The sequence below is a fragment of the Dermacentor andersoni genome, chromosome 6 (genome assembly GCF_023375885.2).
Source record: "Dermacentor andersoni chromosome 6, qqDerAnde1_hic_scaffold, whole genome shotgun sequence".
Classification (NCBI taxonomy): domain Eukaryota; kingdom Metazoa; phylum Arthropoda; class Arachnida; order Ixodida; family Ixodidae; genus Dermacentor; species Dermacentor andersoni.
Genome location: NC_092819.1, coordinates 142,152,996 through 142,174,299, shown reverse-complemented (window position 1 = coordinate 142,174,299; position 21,304 = coordinate 142,152,996). Strand labels below are relative to the sequence as shown.

At 45.0% G+C, this 21,304-nt stretch overlaps 1 protein-coding gene across 1 annotated transcript in view; it reads right to left on the bottom strand.

The window, feature by feature from the left end:
• Positions 1-847: 847 nt before the first annotated feature.
• The window catches only part of LOC126523378 (lipase member J-like), a 79,409-nt gene continuing 58,952 nt past the window's right edge, over positions 848-21,304 (bottom strand). The window contains exons 5-10 of the mRNA XM_072288998.1: positions 20,824-20,974; positions 19,034-19,129; positions 11,902-12,054; positions 8,338-8,409; positions 4,124-4,192; positions 848-1,173 (exon numbers count right to left, since the gene is read on the bottom strand). Coding sequence (XP_072145099.1) covers positions 862-1,173; positions 4,124-4,192; positions 8,338-8,409; positions 11,902-12,054; positions 19,034-19,129; positions 20,824-20,974 — 853 coding nt within the window. The 3' untranslated portion in view covers positions 848-861. The remainder of the gene's footprint in view (positions 1,174-4,123; positions 4,193-8,337; positions 8,410-11,901; positions 12,055-19,033; positions 19,130-20,823; positions 20,975-21,304) is intronic.

Genomic DNA, 21,304 nt, shown 5'->3' with positions numbered 1-21,304 from the left:
ATCCTACCTCGTTCTTTCCTTTACAAAAAAAAAAATCAGTCTTGTTATCATCGCTGTTGTTGTCAAAGTCAGTTTTACCCAACAGGCGGAGCATTGCTTGCGAGAGTAGTTTATTCCACAGTTATACTAAGTAAGTTTAGTCGTTCTATCAGCTGCATGAACTGCGGTACACATTCGCCTACTAACCAAATCACTCACCCGTGCATGGGCAAGCGCAAAGACCTCTCATTGGGCGACCACGGGCAGTCACATTTCAGAACGCTGGCGTGATGAAGAGTGCCAGAAGCGGGGAGCGAATTTGTTCTGTCTCTCGCCTCAACGCAAACTGGACGCGCGATAACAGAGCGCACAAGAAGCTATCAGCTATATGCGGTCGCCTACCCTTCGAACCAAGGGCACAATAGTTACCGCCAAGATAAGGCGCGCGCGGCTGTGCTCAGCCACCGCACCAGGAGTCTCGCCGCACCGACCAACGGCTCTGGACCAAATTTGGGGCGCTTATCCCCATCGGCTCTGCCAAGGAAGGTTCGCCGTGTAGGTGTTCCAGTTCCACCTTGGATCTATATATGTGATTCCTTGTAACAGTTCTCGTAAATACAAATTGTATTCATGCTTCATCTGCGTCTGCTTCTGTGAATTCGAAGCCTACAGCAAATTTACCGACGCTATCCTTTTCGGAAGTACTCGATCCTTACTTGCGGAGGAGTATTTCAAGTTTATAAACCACTGGCGGTGCGTGTCGGACGCCGGAGGGGAGAAGTAATATCCATACTCTGGATAGGGTGGACGAAGAAACTGATTTTTCTGGTGATATCTTAACACGTACGCACAAAAAATTTTGTTTATTTTCATGACCAGAAGTCAGGAATCAAGGGTCGTGTAGACAGCGTCTGTTGTTGCGCCCGCGTCTTTTTCCAGTGGTTGTTGTTCAACAGGGTACCCAGCGAGGAAATCCAGCAGGTTCTTGAATAGGTACTTCTTGTTCACCAGACCGATGGCAAAGTGCACGTGCGTGTAGAAAGGGTCGGCGATGTAACCTTCCCGCTTGACCCTGGCACCCAGCGAAGATCGCAGCTCGTCCACCTCCCTCGGCGTCACGAACTGGTCGCCCTTGCTCCAAAAGAGGCCCACGTCCGTGGTCACCCGCGACAGGTTGTACTCGGGCGGCTTGCGCTGGCGGCAAAGAACGTTTGAGTGAGGCACGGAGGAGGAAGTTTAGACATTGAGGAAAAAGATGAATATAGCTGAAGCCTTTGTCACTATATCATCAAAATTGATTAGTTCGCACTCATATCTCTAATCTGACGGTATGTAAAGGCAACGTTTGGCCCAATTTTTTAACGCCTGTGACTATAACGGTCTACATTAATGGCCTACATGTCTCGTGATATGGGGCGCGGTAACGTAAAACTATTTCAAACTTTCCTATTCCAATTCTCCAATAAACCCACCGCGATTGGTCAAAAATCCCTCTCCACTTGAGCATGCTCCTCGCCTCTTGTGAGCCAATTAGATAACACGAACAGCTCAGTCCAGGCAATGTTATTAGTTTTTCAAGCAAACAAAAGTGACCTCCTATGAACGAGGGGAACATTTGATTGGTTTGTTCAGACAACCCTGCGGGTGACCGCCCGATGCTTGCGTCGCGGTTACGCAAATTTGACGTCAGGAGATTGGAATAAAAACATATTCGAATAGTTTACGTTATACGACCCATGATCACATGATGTTCAAAGGTGCTTCTGATTAGAGATTGTCACGCGTGCGAGTGGTGCGGAATTATGCGGGTTCTTTCAAGGCGTCACCGTCAATGTTGCCTTGAACTCAATCAGAGCGGGAAAGTTGCGAGAGCTACTCTCATCGTGGCGTCAGCAGCCCACTTCACATGCTCTCTTAGCGTGGCGAAATGGCGAAACCGACAGCGTGAAAATCCTACGTCTTACTAGACAGGGGCAGACTACCTCGGTAATATTTGCCAGGGTCGCATAGTGACTATACACAGGAGTAGCCTAACTATAGCCAGAGCCCGCCGTGGTTGCTTAGTGGATACAGTCTTGGCCTGCTAAGCATGAGGCCGCAGGATCGAGTCCCTGCCACAGCGGCCGCATTTAGATGGGGGCGAAATACGAAACACCCGCGTACGTACATTTAGCTGCACGTTTCCGAGCGCGAAAGAAGCCCCCGAATACACGGGAAAGTACCGCGCGACTGGCCGCTCGACTCACTTTGTGTGTATTCTCAGGCTTCGTTCACGCTCGAAAAAACACTTTTATGTAGCACGTATTGAGCAACAGAAAACTGTATCAGAGTTTTTCATGTTGCTCTACAATTTCTCGCTTACTTCTTTCATCCAATTATAATATTTGAGAAGTTGAGTAAATAATTAGGACTAATTATCTAATCAGACAGGATGCAAAAAATATGATCTGAGCATCTCCATGTGACGGCAAACAACATTACGTTGGCTCTGTTCAGCTACCTGGTATTTGCATATTTTTTAAATCGTGGTGCATCATAGTTTGGACACCCTGCACATTGCCTGACGTTTCCTATATCTGCCATACCGTTCATTCTTTAACGCCCTTACGAACTAGCTATGTAGGCTACAAGTTGCAATGTGCTGAAGTGTACGCGTGTCCCTCCTGCAATCGCTTTGTATAGACACGGGGTGAAAATGCGAGGAGAGAGAGAGAGAAAACATTTATTTATCAGGAGTTTGGGCGACTTCCTCGCAGGGTGGAGCCCTTAGTTCAGGGCCCCATTGGCTCGCGCCACTCCGCGTGCCCGCCGGATCAGCCATCGCTGCTCTTGCGGGTCTGAGCTGGCCCGCGCAGTCTCCCAGGAGGAAGGGGAAGGTGAAGGAATAGGGGAGTAGCCCGGAGGGTGTGGGCACTCCCAGGTGCAGTGATATACTGCACCTGGGAGGAAATACGACCAATATTGGCACATTTCAGTAATGGAAACAACAGATAACACATGGACTGGCAGTGAATGTTACAAAAATTGCTCACATCACTATAAGGCTGAAACTTATTTCGAAAGGTTGCCACATTTGAGAAATGACACACCTGTTTGTAAAAAAACAACTGCTTGTTTGCTCACAGAATAAGTTTTTCTGAATCTGAGGAGGTTTATATTTTTTTTCTGTTTGTGTAAACTGCACTAAACATCGTATGTTATTATTTCATAGAAACACTCTGTTTGGAACTCTATGTATGTTGCGGGTATCGCCGCAAATACCCACGTCAAAGTTGCGCGCTAGTTTTAATAGGGGCGTGCGAATTTATTTATTTCACAATGCTGTCAATCCCGATAGGGATTGTTACAGGTGTGGGCATATGGTCCTCAAAAAAGTACAATGTGAGCAAACACTGAACAAACAAGGAGTTAGCGCAGAAAAACATGGACGCTTACATTTATTGAGTAACACACTGGTCTTCACACAATTGCTCTTGCAGAAGAAAAAGAAATAAAATAACTAAAAGACTAAGTTGTGATTCACATGCGACAACACCCGTGTACTTAGATTTAGGTGCACGTTAAAGAACCCCAGGTGGTCGAAATTTCCGGAGTCCCCCACTACGGCGTGCCTCATAATCAGAAAGTGGTTTTGGCACGTAAAACCCCATAATTTATTTAATTTAAGTTGTGATTGCAATTGCTTCTTCTAGATGATTGTTAAACGTTTCTAATGTGGGCTGGGCAGTAATTGCAGGGTTTAAGCAGTTCCACTCTCGCACAGCTCGCGGAAAGAATGAAAAGAAAAAAGTATTGTTGTTACAAAAACATTCCTCTAGCGTGAAAGCGCGCTTATGCCGAGTCGGTTTAGTGTGCCATATTTTCGGGCGGAACATTTGTAAGCATTGTATTTTGTGAATTTTTTTTTTCTAATATTTGATATTCAATTCGACATTCGACTACAAATGCACTAGTCGGTATTCGCACACCCCTAATTGCTTATGTGCTCCGCCTTAGATACCTGTGTTGTTAAATGATTTGATCTGGCAGTTTTAGCGCCGTGCTTAAATTGTAACTGCTTTAAAATCACAAGGTAAATACTTTCTCATATACATTTTAATTATTGTCAATAAAAGTCGGATAATGGAGGGTCTTTTCAACTCACCTGCCCGTAGACTTCGTTGTTCGTAGACGCCCCATAGTCGAACTTTTGGGCACGCTTTGATCGAACGAGCTGTATGGAAAAAAAATCCGAAAACAACTTTCCTAAAATATAAGCGATGACTGATTCATTTAGCCCTGTAATTTCCCAACGTATCATGTACGCTGCGCCATTCTCATAACTCAAATTATAGTTTAGGCACGGGAATGTTGACGCATAGTCTGCATAGTAGCATTTTTGATATGGTGAAGGGATTGTTTCCTGCTAGGGATAGTTAACAAACCAGGCTATTACTAATTATTTAGTATAATAATTCAGTTATAATTAAAATAACTTTTTTTTGCGAATGTACTCTCTCTGGAGCGAAATAAAGGTCCACAAGTTTCTACATATCCAGGAAAAATTGACATTGCTTCTTCGGGCTCAGTGCACCTGTATTACTTAACGTGAACCTGTTAAAACAATGATTCTTCAAAAGACCAGTTGAATTTCAACAAATTTCAACTATCAATTTAGAGAAAGTATGCATGTGTAATAATATGACCATTTGAGCACTGAGTCGTAACTTTCCTGCTTCATTATAGCAGCGTTTTATTCTTGACAAAACACTGCTATAACGCAGCAGGGAAATAAGACAAAGGGCCGTAAATACGCTTGTTATTATGAATGCGTACCCTCTCTACGTTGCTACGTGAAAGCTGTTAAAATTTGGCCAATATTTTCAAATGCTATTTTTTTAATATTGCAGGCCATTGAGCTACGCTGGTGCATTGTGGTGAATTTCGACAGATAACCGCAAGGGCAAATTCAGAATTCCTGGACACGATTTTTTTTGTTTTGACGCGGAACTGCGCTGATTCAACAAATTCACAGAGTGCGTCATTGTCACGATCAGCCGAATTAAATCCAGTGTAGTACAAGGGATTATCGCTGGTAGACACCAGCAATTATCTTCTGAGCTGGCCAACCTTCTGTCCGCAAGCTTCCTTATCTCTTCCCCTCAGTCCAACTCTCTTCGCCCACCACATACCCGCCGCATGCTCACTAATCAAGCGAAACACCAAGGAGGCGGAGGAGGCTGCCATAGCTCTGGCCATGATTAAAGCTGACAAGGAAACAATTATAAGTGGTTCTAAAGTCGCGGCCCGAAACTTCGACCGAGGGCGGATTCTGCGATCACGCAAGTTATTCTAAATCTCTCAACTAGCAAATAAAAAGTACATCTGGAATCGACACCAGCACACTTGGCCCTCCCCGGAAACGACCCAGCTATACTCGCGGACAACTTTCTGTGGCAATGAAGGGAAAGCTACGGGCGCCTGGTTGCTGCACAAGTGTTAAGGCGCCAAGTAGTCCGGCAGCGTTTGACAGTGCTTTTGGCTGCTCGGAACAGACGCTGAATCGACGCAGCTTCCAGGTGCGACGGTTTCGCTTCACAATATAATTAAGCTCTTACATTCAGTACTGTGTTTTGTCTTGTTTAATTGTTGCTAACAAGGTGTTTTATGTCTTCCGTTCCCCAGCTTAAGCTAACGTAGACGAAAACACGGGACTCTTTTCAGACGTTGCCTCCGTAGCTTTCCCTTCACTGCCACAGAAAGTTGTCCGCGGGTATAGCGCCCTCAGCCGTTCAAGGGTTTACCGACGGGAACGTGGAAGGCCAGCCGGAGTACGGGCGAAGCCAAGACAGCAGGCTACAGCACTACCACGAACTTACGCAGCACTTTATGCAAGATCGCGGAACCTACCCTCCGGGAGATAGAGATAGGAGATAGAGAGGCCGTGGCCTGGAACGACTCGAAACAAAGACGTTCCCCATGTCCCGTCCTGTATCACTTGTGCCACCCAGGTCAATTGTCAAGTGAATGCAAGTGACGTGGCTTCCCGTTTTGCGATCACTTCCACTTCATGTGGGCGTGCAGCAGAAGCGCGCAGCAGAAGCTCGAGCTCGAGCTTCTGCTGCGCGCTTCATGCTGCCGATGCTGCTGACCCAGTGCGCACGTTCGTTATCTTCCATGCAATATATATATATATATATATATATATATATATATATATATATGTTGTACGTGGCCGTTCCATGGAACTTAGAAGCGGAGATAAATGAGGCGACGAAGTGCAGGAGGAATGGGCACAATAAATATAGGATAGCTGGCCTTATACCCTAGCCATACTATGCGTTATTACAAACATATATATATATATATATATATATATATGTGTGTGTGTGTGTGTGTGTGTGTGTGTGTGTGTGTGTGCGTGCGTGCGTGTGCGTGTGCGTGTGTGTGTGTGTGTGTGTGTGTGTGTGTGTGTGTGTGTGTGTGTGTGTGTGTGTGTGTGTGTGTGTGTGTGTGCGTGTGTGTGTGTGTGTGTGTGTGTGTGTATAAACTTTAGCTATAAACGAACCTGGGAAGCGATAACACATTTCTAGTGGAACACTCATCTACCGCGTCCGTCAGCCTAGTTCCGACGTGCTTCTGCGTCATGCCCGGATTCCTCAAGCTGCGTGGTCTTGCGAGCAAACCAAGTGGCTTTCGTTTCCCGGCCGGTTCGATTGTCTATGCGTCTGCCTAGGCTACGACGCGCCTTTCAGCTACAGTACCTCACTTCGGTCTTCATAAAATTGTGTAAGAAACCACAAAGCCGGCCTCGACGCTTTCGTTTTGTTGCTTCCAGGGCTGTTTCAGCAATTCTTGCTCCTGCGGTGAACGGGCGAAACTAGGGTTGCTACCGTGGCCAAGAAAAAAAGAAAGGGGAGCAACGAGAAGGAAAGGGGAAAAGGAGGGGGGGGGGCGTAATTTTTCAAGCGTACTTTAACCAAGAACACTAGGAAAACTATAACAACCAAATGTGGCATTTCGCTGAGTACAACTTTCGTACTGCTGAATCTATTGGAATGATTGAAACGCGTTATATATAAACCTTCGTGCACTTTTATTATCTTCATGTTGTTGTAGGAAATAATACCTTCAAAGGCATATTATAAGCTACGAACAGCAAGCAACACGAGAAAGTTAAAGTGACTGGAAACTACAAAATACTTTGCAGAAATGAGGAAATTGAGTCAAACCACTGTTACGCTTTATGATTAGGAATTGAGATTGCTAAGCATTTAAAGAACAATAACAATGCCTTCAGCTAACCGGCATCCTTTGCGTGTTTTATGCTTTAGCGCAGGTGTGCGTATATGTACAGGATGCTCTGTTTTGCGAATAAACAGTTATAAGTGTAGCGCTCGTCTTCGCCTTTCCCTTCGTCTCTCACGCTTTTCTTTTTTCCTTTTTTTTTTCACTAAAAGCCATCACGTGAAGTACACTTTCCTCCTCACGCGCTCTTCTTTCATCTCCCCCTGCGCTCCGCGTTCACTTTCATATTTGCTGTGCTCGTTCGCTCGGTTACGGGGTACAACAACGCCGAGGCAGGCCGACGCTCAACGCCGGAAGAGGCGCCTAAGAACTAACTAACAGGCGCCTAAGAACTAACTAACTAACATGGTGACAGTTGTCTGTGGTGTCACCACAGTTGACAGTTGTGCGTGGTGTGTCAGATTTTAGCGGCTCATGGTTACTTACATGCACACTGTTACCACTTTTCATTAGCGGCCGCTGGTACTTAAAGACGTTTGAAACACTCTTTGAAAGTCATAAACATACGAACTCGCCTAAAATCGCATCTCGACTAATTTTCGCCATTACCATTCTTGGCGTATGGTAGCTAGCGCTTTGAGGTATTTGAAACGTTCATTGGCGCTAGTAAACCGATAAGCAACAAGTTTAGCGCGAGTGCCAAAGTTATGCATCGTTTGCACCGGCGCGACATGTATGAGTTTTCGTGTTTTCCATTTTCTTTGTCTCCCTTAATATAGGCATATAATTGGCCATTCAGGCGAAATGCTAGTTCATTGTTCCAGTGAAAATACCACACCCGCTCAATCTTGTGTGCCTTTTCTTGACAGCAAGTTCGGCTATTACATTTAGAGTCATCATCAATGTTTTTTTTTCCTTCTTGTGCGAGCAACTGGCATGAAGGACTACTAAAAACTATAAAGCCTTAAGGTGTTATATGGTTCGCACCAGTTCTAAAAGAAAATGTATTTGGTATCAGTGTGTAATCTGAAGAGTATAAGCAGTGCACTTAGGCGACTTTTCCACAAGGATGGCGCCAAAAAAAAAAAAATATTGCAAAGCTATCATAGGGTAAACAGCCATACTACTCACTTGCGCGTAATGTATGACATTTTTCATTGAAGTTCCTGCAGGATTGTGACACAGGTAAACAGGAATCCGCGTCTGGAAAAAGCGAGAGGAATAATAATAAATCGAAACATGGAGATGCAATGCCAGACACGTAAGCTAGATGGCGATACTATACGCCCTTTGTACAATAGTACCACGAATAAATAAATAATATATATATATATATATATATATATATATATATATATTTATATATATATATATGGTGTGTTGATTACTCACTGTTCTTTCTTATATAGACAGGTTTCCCTCCGGAATATTACTAACTTAGAAACATACCTGCAAAAGACAACGTCCTGGGAAATTTGCTCTGTCCGCGCCTATTCTATAGGCAGTGAGGCCCTGGAAGAGCGGCTCCACCCGTAGTGACCGAGCACAGTCTTTATTTCAATGCAGTTTTTTTTTTCTCTTTTTTTGTTTGCTTGAAATACAGTGGGTTGTAATGAGAATAGCATTCTTTGCTTACTTAAGCCATTCCGAGGCTGCATTTCTATCTATCTATCTATCTATCTATCTATCTATCTATCTATCTATCTATCTATCTATCTATCTATCTATCTATCTATCTATCTATCTATCTATCTATCTATCTAATTTTCTTACGCCGACACAATGGCCCAGGTTGTCTTTCAGCCGTGGTTGCTTATGGCTATGGTGTTGGGCTGCTAAGCACGAGGTCGCGGGATCGAATCGCGGCCACGGTGGCCGCCTTTCGGTGGGGGCGAAATGCCAAAACACCCGTGTTTAGGTGCACGTTAAAGAACCGAACCCCAGGTGGTCCAAATTTCCGGAGTCCCCCAGTACGGCATGCCTCACAATCAAATCGCCGTTTCGGCACCTAAAAGCCCGCAATTTGCTTTCTGGCCGAGGTTGTCTACCTGCTTGGGTCATGTGCTCATGTGAGTAAGCGAAAGTACTTTACTGGAGGTCGTGGGGTTGCGTCCCCGTCTTCACGCAGCCGGCGTCATACCACCTTCGTCGTTACGTCGCAGTCAATGCTTCTTTGTCACTCTATTGTAGTAAATTCTGTCCCCATGAAATCTTGATTATGCCGCTCTTGTCATGCCATCGTCATCATTGTATTGTCATCGAGCAGTGAGCGTCATGCATCCGTTATCGCACCATCATCGTCGTGCCGTCCTGATCGTGCCATCGTCGTTAGTCCAGCTTCGTCTTCCGGTCGTCTTCATATCGTCTTATACTCACGCCATCGACATAATGCACTCGTCGTCGTGCCAATGCTCCCGTGCCGTTGTCATCACGCTATCGTCGCCAATACCGTTGGAATCATTTCACGATGGTCATCTCATTATCGACGTGCCGTGGTCGTCATACGGCATATGTCGTTCCATCGACGCCATTCCTTTGTCATCCCATCGTCGTCATCGAGTCGTGGTCATGACGTCATACTTATGAGTGACTTTGGCAAACGAGTACTGCAGCAAACTGGGCCGATACCGGACACAGTGTATGCGGCATGTAGCCGAAGCAAGGCAAGTCTTAGAATGAGCACAACAGATTTTAGGTAAACATGGCTTCAGCAATAGATGTCGCTAGATATCGTCTACAGTCATCGTGCGATGGGTTTTGCCGCAATTCTTTTTTTCTTGATTTGAACACCTAAAAAGAAGCCTGCATCATTTGTTCGCATTATGTCACCGAGGCGCACATGATTTGAAAGAAAAGGAAATAAAGCCATTCATTCGCTAATAAACTATGTACGTTATCTTTTCAGTAACAAATTACAGCACGTGCTTATACTAAAATGTTGCAGAGAATTGTCATAAAAGTCTAGTTGCGCGTTTCCGCACTTCAAAATGGTCATGTATACCGAAATAACTGGTGGCAAATTACGTGTAATCCATCTCATGGCGCAGGCGCAACCACGATGCACTGTTCGCTGTGCAATCTCTCTGCGCCATCAAGAGTGCCGTCTCACTGCCGCTAGGTGGCTATTCGTACATTGTCGTATTTGTCAGGCTTGATTGCCTTTAGCCCCTGCCCCTGCAGTGAGCTTTGTATACTGCTTACTGTAAATAAAAACCCTTACTTAGTACTTAGTACATTAGAGAGCAGCCCAAAGCGCTACTCATAACCGCATTAATTAAATAAATAAATAAATAACAATATGTGGTGCCAACATTTCATTTTCTTCCAACTATGCTATTGCTGAACCTTTGAGAGAGTTTTTGTAATACAGTAGTTAGTCTCAATGGCATTTGACAACTTATTTTGCTTAAGAAGACTTTCCGACGGGGCGTAGCGAGGGGACAAAAGCACTACTGCTAAGTATTAGAACAAAATCTCTTACATCGTACAATAAAAACACCATCGCGTAATTTGAGCGTGTGACATGAAAAAAAAAAAGAATATTTCAGCTCCTAGTGAGTGGGTTATACATTTCGCTCCGGTGAACAGAGGTAGTGAGGTATTTGAACGCGTGACATTAACAGCTCGAATTAACGCAAATAGCTTTCAGCGTCCCTCTACAGCGTCAGCCAGATGGCACTGGTTTCCACGTATTTTCGGCCCAGCCATTGCAAGACGGCGCATATATATATATATATATATACCCCAGAGTAATCGAACTTCTTATCCTAAACCAGCTGGGCTCCATGCGACTACGCCTCGTGTGTTTCGCACAATGAGCGCAGGACATCTCGGTCATGATATCATAGCTATCGCGTGGCTTAAGAATTTGATGGGGTAACACCGGGCGCGAACGTGCGCAATAAACGCCTGGAATGCTTTCCATCTGGTCGCTGTTTAAGACCCCAAGAAAGGATGGTTGACAGTCCGTGCAATTCTTGTACATACCGCGCATACACACAGAAAAGAAACAGGCAATGCGAGTGAATTGGCATTCAGCAAACATTATTTGAGAAACAGCGCATGCTTATACGCTGACGTGCGTTTTAATTTAAACGATTTTAGGAGCAAAATTAGCAATTACTTCTGCTTTGTTTTTACCAAAATATTGCCACAAGATTGCTTTTCCACTTACCTGCGGCAGCTTCACTTCTTCGAAGGACAAGGTTGCATATGCAATGTTGTATTTTATTTTATTTACTGACAACGCACACAAAAGGTGTCTAGTAGCACTTCAATTAACGATGCGTGAGAAAGATCACCGTCGTTACGAACTTTAACGAGAGAGAATTAACTGTGCGTGCAATGCATTTTCGAAAATTTCCTGTACAATAAAGTCACAGGTCACTGTATCTGGGAACAACGCTCACGTGATTACGGGAATACTTAAAGACATTGCTAAAAAAACGTGACTAAAGCTACTCGCAGCGCTCGGTTTGGCTGACCGTTGTCTGAATTGTTTTTTCCCGCCGTCTTCGAGCACGCACCTAAGTATGTACGAGAAAGCACCGTTTACAGGCAATATTCAATCACCGCGTGTTCACGAAAGGCAGCTGGTTTTCCACATAAACCGACCGATATTTCTAAACGTCTGCGCGTTTTCCGCGTTCTACAGAAACGAGATGAAGTTAGCACTCATCTGAGCGCGCGGCTTACCAGGTTGATGTATCTGCTCCCGATGTTGGTGAACCTGTCGCCGAGGAAAGTGCAGACGGGCTTGGCCACACTCCCGCACAATATCCTCACGAGGCTCATGAGTTGGAAGTCCTTGGGGAGCACATCGTAGCCGCCCGCCGCTTGAGCCAGGCGCTGCGCGCGTGGAAATTACAGGAAAGGTGACCAGGAGTGGATTGCGCGAACATTTATTTAAGAAAATATACCTAATTTAACAACGCGTTCTTATATGTTCCCTAGACAACTCCTGGTTCGCACTAGAAGGCCTTCTTAAATTCCTTATTATTTTCGTTATTAAATGTTAGTTCAAGCCGCCCCAGGACAGCAGTAGATCAGTCACGTTGTTTCATCTTGTGTTTGTGTTCAGTCTTGTGAAAGAAGACTCGCGTACCTTGTTGCAGAAGTGCTACGGTGCGGACTAGTTGGTTTACCACTTAGCAAACAACGTATACGGCGCAAAATACACGAAGACAGACCGAAAGGAAGATTGAAAAGAGCGGAAAATGCGCAACCCTTATTTCAAGAAACATCAGGAGGCCAAGAATGACACGCATACTTGTTTGTCCTTTCTTTCCGGGAACGGCCGTCGCCTGGACACAGCTCTAGGCGAATACTTTCGCTAAGACATTCCATCTGAAACGCGTCTTCTCAGATAAGCATCAGGATGACACGGGCAAATTGTGCCAGGAAGCGCCAGCAACACTCAAACTCTTGTTGTGGGAGTGCAATGTAACTATAGGAAGGATGACAGTTGCTCCGAAGACCCTGTCGTCAAAGTGGGCCGCCGCTCTGCGCAGCTCAGACCTCGGCATCGAGACGTGGGCCGCCTCGCAAGCCCGTGAGGCGAGGTTGAGGCAGGGCCTTGACTTTCCCCCGTAGGAGACCTAAGCCCGGGTCGCGTTGAGCCTTGGCCGACGTTCAATAAAGTTGCATCCATCTACCGCCTTTAAAGCTCTAATAACCTAAAGCTACAATTCAGGGCAAAACGCACCTGCATGATTTGGAACTTACTCGAATGTTATCGTTGATCCTACCTGTTGTCTATACGCTCTCGCCGAACCTTGTGCAATCACATTGCATGCGCGCCACGAATAGTGTTGTACTTTATGCCAGGTATGCGAGCACCATGTGTCAGTTGCTCTGGAGCCTCCGACGAGTCGTGTATAAAGACGCCGACGCACTCAACCCGGCGATCAGCTCATTCCTAGGATCGGCGAGCGTGCTCACCGCTATCGTTGTGCTTAGTGTTACTTGTTTTGCTGTGCACAGGTTCAGGCAATAAACAGTTAGTTTCATGACCTACGTTGTGCCACTACGGTTGTTCACCGCCACTACAGCGTAACAGAGTACGTAAGTGCACACTTATCCTAAGTACATTTCACTCGTGCGCCATCTGGATGTGCGAAATATTTTAAGCAATCATTCTGCCACCACTGGAACACGAGGTAGGCCAACTTTTCATTCACTTAGATGCGCTTGTGATAAAAAAATACATGCCTTTATATCGGCTTCCCGGCGTTTCTTGGTTAAAAGTTCGCGTATTTTGCACTCCTTTCTTCCCGCTCTACCACGTGTATTTGGCGATGTGCACTGCTTATTCATGCGCACCTCTCTGATTGTTTTTCGCCCAGTTTGCGCTGTTTTAAATATGAGCGTTAACCAAGTGACTTGAATCTCGACTTCGCTTCGGAGCGGTAGACGTACCTATATATGCCTGTCACAGTGGCGGAGTAGTTGTACTTATAAAAAACAAAAAAACAAGTTTTCAATTACTTCACGAGCTGTACAAGCTGCCTCAATTCGAGTCTTTGTGATGCAAAGATTCTGCTGTACTATCTATCTTCTACTGTATTCTAATATTTCAATTTATGCTGTTTTGGAATTCGTGGCAATTTACAAATTGCACAAATTAAAGACGGTTTTATGTGGCGATATTAGTTTACCTTGCACTGACCGGTCTTCACTTATGTCACTCGTTCGACCCAAGGCCCTATACGAATTGCTTACTCACGTTGAAATTTCCTTTGTTTTAACTAAAGTTTTCACCGTTTTATTACCCTACGCGTGAAAACATATTCTAACGACGGGCATAGCATGCTTTCGAGTGGGATGTTGTAGACGGTATGCCTGACCGCAAGCCCGTTTCTGTCGCTTTGAAAATTATTACGCAATCACGAAATCCGGACGAAAAAAATGATCACCGACTTAAGTCGTGCAAATAACAACGGTATAAACGCACTAGAAGCAAACGTGGTGTTTTTTTTAAGTTAGCAACTACCACCGCGATATTGTTTTTAGTACAGGTTTTACAATATTGTGCGACATAGTGTAAAATCCTTGTCCCTAAAAAGTGCTTCAAAAACAAATTCAAAGCATGTCTGGAAAATTGTCCAGCTTTTTCGACACACAGTATAAATGACAGGAAGTAAATATTGCGTGTTATGCTTACCAAAATATGCTCTTATAAATAAAATGCACGCTGCTAGGGAATGTTATTATGATAACGCTTTTGCCATATTCATGAGAGATAGTTCATCCTACCAGCTCTTTTTGTAATTAATCAGGAGCCTTGTTTGACACCTCGGTTATTACAGAAGTGTTCAACAATTATTTTCATATCGGCGTTCGAACGCGAGCACCCTAGAACACCAATGGTAATGGTTTAAAGATGTTTAAAAGTAAATATTCTAAGTGCGCATTCATCTGGCAACGCTGGCCGTGTCTGCCATCTTCTCCGAGGCACTCTTGCGAAGGCACGTGCTCAGTGGTACATGCCCATTGAACCAAGTTGACTTCGAATAGGTTTATTGAAGAGCGGCACGGTGTCCCATGTCACATAACTATACTGACCCAAGATGGTCCGACGGTTGGCTTCAAAGTGTGCTCCCCTCAGCACAGCAGCCGATCGCTGTACTCATTAGAGCATACAGACTACCCAAGTTGGTAGGAGTTGGCACGGAGTCACCGAAGCTGGGTGAAAAATGGTAAGAGACCCAGAGCTTGACAGGCAGAATTATAGACACCGGAATGTGCGTAAAGTACATTAACAATGCTAATCGCGCTAAAATGCCGCTGGTCGGCTTCAAACCATGGCTCCGCAGCAAGCATGTTCGATGCTCTAACCATTACGTCACGGACGCAAGTCCGAAAAAGCCGAATAAACAAGCCCGTGCGAGCCAGCGCTTGAGATGCTCGGCGCAGCTATGCTCGGCGCATAGCAACAATTTACTGATAAAAAGTTAGTGCGCGCTTCTTCTAAGTGACGACAAAGAAACAAGATGCGCACCTGATCGACCCCAATGTTACGCTCAGGTATATTGTCATACTTAGGTCGTAATGTTAACAAGAATACATGTGAAACCGCCCGCTCCTTGGCCAATCCACCGTAGTAGGTGCACATCAGCCATTCCTTGGTAATAACAAAAAAATTGCCGCGGGTCTCTCATTGCATTCCTATGTTGTGGCTCGATTTTACAAAGACAGGCAGGTCGTGTTTTGCGAGTTTTACGCGTTTTAATGCTGACTAAAAATACCGCTTTCTCAGCGAGGTCCACCCCGGTGGTTGAAGGGCAGGTTAGCCACTGAAACCTGCAGCGTGTCTCTTGTAACGCTTACAAGAACAACCCAGGGTTGGCGCTGACAGGATTTTCTCTCATATGAAAAACCTTCTCTAATGTACTTTGCTGAGCTGTCGTGACTTTTTAGTGAGTAAATCGCTTTATTAAATGCTCCATCTGTAGGAATACGCTGACGTACGTGGCAAAATGCTTTTTTTCCAGCACGAATCAAGATAAAACCTTCGTGAACATGGCCCTGCCTTCTCACAAGTTTATTTAATTTTTACTTCTTATGGCGCTTATGGAAAAGTGAGGTGGCACCACAGAACAAGCGGGAAAGCAGCTGCTATGCTTGTAGCTATGCTGTCGAGCGAGCAGTTAAGTCTTGCCCTACCTTCGGCAGGTTGGAGTATGGCATCCTACTGCAAGTGAATAGATTTCGCTTGACATTTTGAAAATGTCTGTTTAAAGCTGATATACCTGGTCAAATCAAGCAGGCTAGGTTACCATTTGTCATCGCCTCGTTTCAAAAGGATGCCAATAAACATTGTCACCATACCATATTACGTTTTATTTTTCTTCAAAGTGGAACATCAGCTACGACAATGTCCTCAATCTTCTCCAGAGAGAGAAACAACTTTTATTGAGTCTTTGATGGGGTCAAGGGCGGCCAGAGGGGCTCCCTCCCTTAGACGGTGGCCACTCCTTGTAGTCTAGCGGGGTCCGCGGCCATCCGGACGATATCACTAAGAGCGCTGGCGAAGACACTTAATCTCCAACACATTTCAGAAAATGTTCTCAGAATCTGGCGTGAAATATCTGGGTTCTATTAAGAAATCAGTAGAATGTGAATGTGTGACAGATGCTTTGGAAGATGGCTAACGTCTTCGCAGTTTTAAATCTCTCGATAAACAACGCCTCTCCAACTACAGACCTATATTCTTGATAAGTGTATATCCTTGATGCACCTGTTTTAAAGTATTGGAGCATATGGTTCATAAGCACATAAGTTAACATTTGTCCACCAATAATTTGCTTTCCAGGAATCAGCGTGGTTTTCTGCCTGTATCCACTGCGCTGTCTCAATTGTTTGAATTTGCGCATGACATTACTGTTAAGTCAACTCGGTAAAGTAGGCGCAGTTTTTATTGATTATTCAAAAACACTCACCCTCATTTGTAAGAACAAGCTCATCCTCAAACTTGCTGCATTTTACTCTGGACTACATGAAAAGCTTTTAGTGGGCTGTATAAGCGATTCCTTACAATTAAGGTCTTAGCCAGTCGAATTCAATAATTCTCACTAATGAACAATTCGCGTGGCATCCAGAGTTCTGTAAGAATTAGTTTTAGGGCCTCATTTGTTTACTATTGATATCAGCAACGTTATCGTCATTATTACAAACACATCTGTCAAACTACACCTGCACACAGATGGCTACATCTTATCATCAAATATTACTAATACTCATGGCCAGCTTATACAATACAGTGTATTTTCTTTGTTTTGTAAATGAAGAACCACATCGCATCTGAAGAATAGCTTTAAGGTTACGCTATTAACGAGCTTCAGCAACAAGAAAGCCCCACCATGTTTTCCGTATTAAGGTGATGGTCATCAGGCGGAAAACGTACATGAATTATGTCATTTGGTTTAACATTCGCTCTTCTGACGCCGTAGCGCAGACACACAGATTATCCTATGCAAAAGCTATTGGTAAATTCGGCTATCTTATACTTAGATTAAAAAGTGCAACAAAGCATTGCATGCTTACAGCGTACAAATCCTTGGTAGGACCTACATAAGAATATGCATCGGTGGCTCGGGCACCTCACAATGCTAACCATATTCACTTGAATATCCACTGAAGGAAATAAAAGCAGTTGAAAGTTAGTGTCCGCGTGTGTCGCCTACTCGTCTTGTCGTTTGAGTGTTTGCGCTGTTAAACGTTCACTTGTAGTCTACAACAAACTAGCCCACCAAAAATTCATAAGAGGGAAATACTATAGACTTGAACAAGTTCAGACGAAAACTATAATAATTGTATTACAACGCTACAGCCATTTCTCCACATTTCTTCCCGTCTTTCTATGCACGTTTATGGTCACATGAGCTCAGGAGTTTCTGTGAACGTGTTTCCACGTGGCACAATATTGTCAATAGGCAAACGTGTGCTGATACACTTATTATTTTTGTTAGTAGTGCTTCACGTTCTACCCACGGAATTAGGATTATTATGATTATTTGGCTTGAAAACATATATACACACTTAACAGGAAAGAGAAAGCGAGGAGCAGGCTGGCAACTGCCACTGGAAAGGGCACAACGCGTGCCGTGCCTACTCTTCAGAAAGGAGGGGGAAGAAACACAGAAATGGAAGGTAACAAGATGAAGACTCTCAAAGAATAAAGCGTGAGGCATACGTACAGTACAGGTCACTCACTGTAGGGCCGGTCACTGCAGGTCACGCTACTAAAGAATGTTAAAATAGAAGAAATAGTGTCTGAAGTCTTGTCGTTGGAAAACCGAAATAAGCTACAAACGTGACGTTAAGCTAGGTACTTTTAGAGCGCGATGAGCGTGATAGCGTCGAGACGCACAACCACTGGGCTACAAACATTCGTCGAGTGTCGTACACCGCAGGCCAAGGAGATGACAGTGCCTCACAAGCGACAGGCAATGCGCATTGAAAGCGGGACACTCCAATATCCGATGCGGAAGTGTCTCGTAACAACTGCAAGGCGTACACGATGGACTGGCCACGCATCCTTGTCGGCATAAACATTCGCACACGTTCCCACAGCCAACCCTTAGCTTGACTGGAAAAGCTGTTAACTCTTTTTTGACGGTCGTCTTTCTTTTCTCCATATGCTGTCGGGCTGTGGAACAAATTAGACGGCACCCGCCGTAGTGGCTTAGTGGCTTTGGCACTACGCTACCAAAACAGAGCGCGCGGGATTGAAATCACTGCTACTGCGGCCGTACTTCGATGGGGGCGAAATGCAAAAATGCCTGTGTACCGTGCATTGGACGCACGTTACGAACTCCACGTGGTCCAAATAAATCCGGAGTCCCTCACTGCGAAGTTCCTCATAGTCATATGGTGTCTTTGGCACGTGAGACACTCGAATATAATTAATTTAGAGGGATCATTAAGTCCGCGTTGGCGTGCGAACTATTTCTGAAGCATTGGCCTAACCACATGTTTGCTGGTCTTCTTCTTGTGTATACTTCTGTGTGCTCTTCTGCACGCCTCATTGTCACTAAATTATGAGATAACAGTACGTGTAAATAAATAAAAGAAAGCCCGTTTCATCCTCGCAGAGCACGGGGAGGAAATGCTTAGTATTATGTGCTTCTTATTTTAATTATACCGCAGCATCCTGCGCCCCGTGCCGGTTGGGGGGCACACTCTACACATTAGCCACTAAATGTGCTGCTGGTGCAGATATTTCCGGTGGCAGACGCTAGCGAAAATAATTGAGGAAGGCGAAGACGGCCCAACGCGTGACCTGTAGATCGACGCGACACTAAAGCCATGAGACAGCGGGGCTTACCAGAGCGGACTCCGCGTACGGGCCAAAGATGGCAAGTGGTGGCACTTTGATGTAGGCCAGCTTGTTGAAGGGCGCCAGTCCGGCGAAAGCCTTCACCTGCGCGTCCAAGCCACATGAAGCCAACGTGTAATGAAGCCAGATAAAGCACAGGAGAAGATAACGCTTAACTGAAACGTAGAAATACCAAGATAAAGGGAAATGCAAGTTGACGCAAAGAATCGCTCGTGGCAGGCGGCGACCGAACCCACAGCTCCACAATACGCGTGGCCGTCGTCGAGCGCTACTTGCTAAGCCCTGAACATGCTTAGTGCGAGATCCCTGTGCAATCTTTCAGGACTCTATAACAAGCACTGCAAGGTCTTAAATTATGGAGTTCTTGGAGAAGGGCGTCATACTTTGTGCTTTCTTGTTTGGGTTTCATTTCTTGTGATGGTACGCCTGGCTACAAGAAACGGCTGGCTGGCTGGCTGGATGGATGGATGGATGGATGAATGCTATGAGCGTCCCCTGTGGAACGGGGCGGTGGGTTGCGCCACGAAGCTATTGCTATTATGCTGCCTAGTGTCCTACCTGGGTTAAAAGAGAAAAAAAGGAAAAAAATGATGGACTCCTACAACCAAATTTTCTGGCCCCTTATTGTGAAGTTTGCTTTTGTACATCTCCGTTTTTGTTGTTTCCCTACTTTTCTTCCACCAATCTTCCAATCGCCTCTTAATAATCTTTATTGGGGACATGTTTACTTTTCCTCTGCTCTCGCTGAACCCAAGGGCTTCAAGGAGGCCACTGGTGCCTAAATCGACCGCTGGGCAGATGTCTTCACATTCCAATAAAACATGCTCCATCGTTTCCATAGCTTTACTGCAACAAGCACATGTTTCTTCTTCCTTCTTATATCTCGCTTTATCGGTGCGCGTTCGAAGGCATCCTGATCTCGCTTGGAAAGTAATGAGCTTCCCTTTGAGTTATGACAAATCGTTTCTTTCCTGGTTTCGTTCCTTCCTCTTAAGTAGTTACTCATGGTAGGTTTCTTTTCCACTGCCGGCCCCCATGGGATTATTTCAGCCTGCCTCTGAGTTTCCGCTTGGCATTCTTTGTTGCTGTGTTGCCTGCCCTACAGTCCGCATACTTGCTGGTATGCTTCTAGTTCTTTTCCTCGACTATCAATCAATGTTTGTTTTTTTTCTGTACAGATACCTGAACACTCTCCCACCCCATTTAGTTTCTTCCACATTCCTCAGTCCTCCTTCAAATTAATTTTGCTGTGAGCTTCCCTCACTCTAAAACTTGTCGAGCCCATATCACCTTGCACATCTTCATTTCTAGTCTTCCCGTGAGCTCCTAATGAGAGGCGTCCCACTGACCTTTAGTTCCCATCGAGTCCAGATTGTACCCCGCATTTCCAATAGTAAGTCCTAGAACCATTACACCTTTCCGCATACCCCGTAGAGCTTCGTACCGATTGTATCCCCATAGCACTCTGTGTTTCATTATGACTGCATTTCTCTTACCCTTTACTGTTATTTTTTTCCTGTGTTTTCACAAATATATTGCCTTCGTTTATCCATATACCAAGGTATAAATACCTTGGTATATGGATAAACGGTTCAGCTGTATATACATATATGGATAAATGGTTTAGTTGTATATACCAAGGTATGTATACCTTGGTATATGGATATGGATATGGCGGCAGTGTCAGTCAGCGCCACATGACGGCAGATGTGTGAAGTGTGCATTAAATCAGGGGAATCATCATAGCTCGCCATCCCGTTGTCCGGTGTCTCGCATACCTTGTTGTTGTATTCGGGCCTCTCCGACATCATGGCGAAGAAGATAAGCGTTCCTTGGGAAATGCCGACGTACAGGAGTTGTCTCTGGCCCGTTTCGTTCAGCACGTAGTCGATCTGAGCGGGCAGGTCGTAGAGCGCATGCTCGTGAAACCTGCAGCACAGGACAGGCGGTGTTGAAAAGTCGTTCTTTTTATCTATGACCGCGAATGTTCGGGCAATCGGAAACTCTGCCATTACTGTGACGCGCGGCAACCTGCAAGGTGTACGTTCCTACCTGGTTCAGCTGTAGTTACCCTGGTGCGTCCATGCTGACCTATTTTATTGCACAACATTAATTTCACAAAATATGAACGGAAATGTTTGCTCTGCAATAACTTCATTGCTAAGCACATTGGAGCTCCGTTGGGCGACAGCAAACGTTTAAAAACATGTTTGCTTTCCCATCCTGCTTTCGAACGCACACTATTGGCTCGTAAGATAT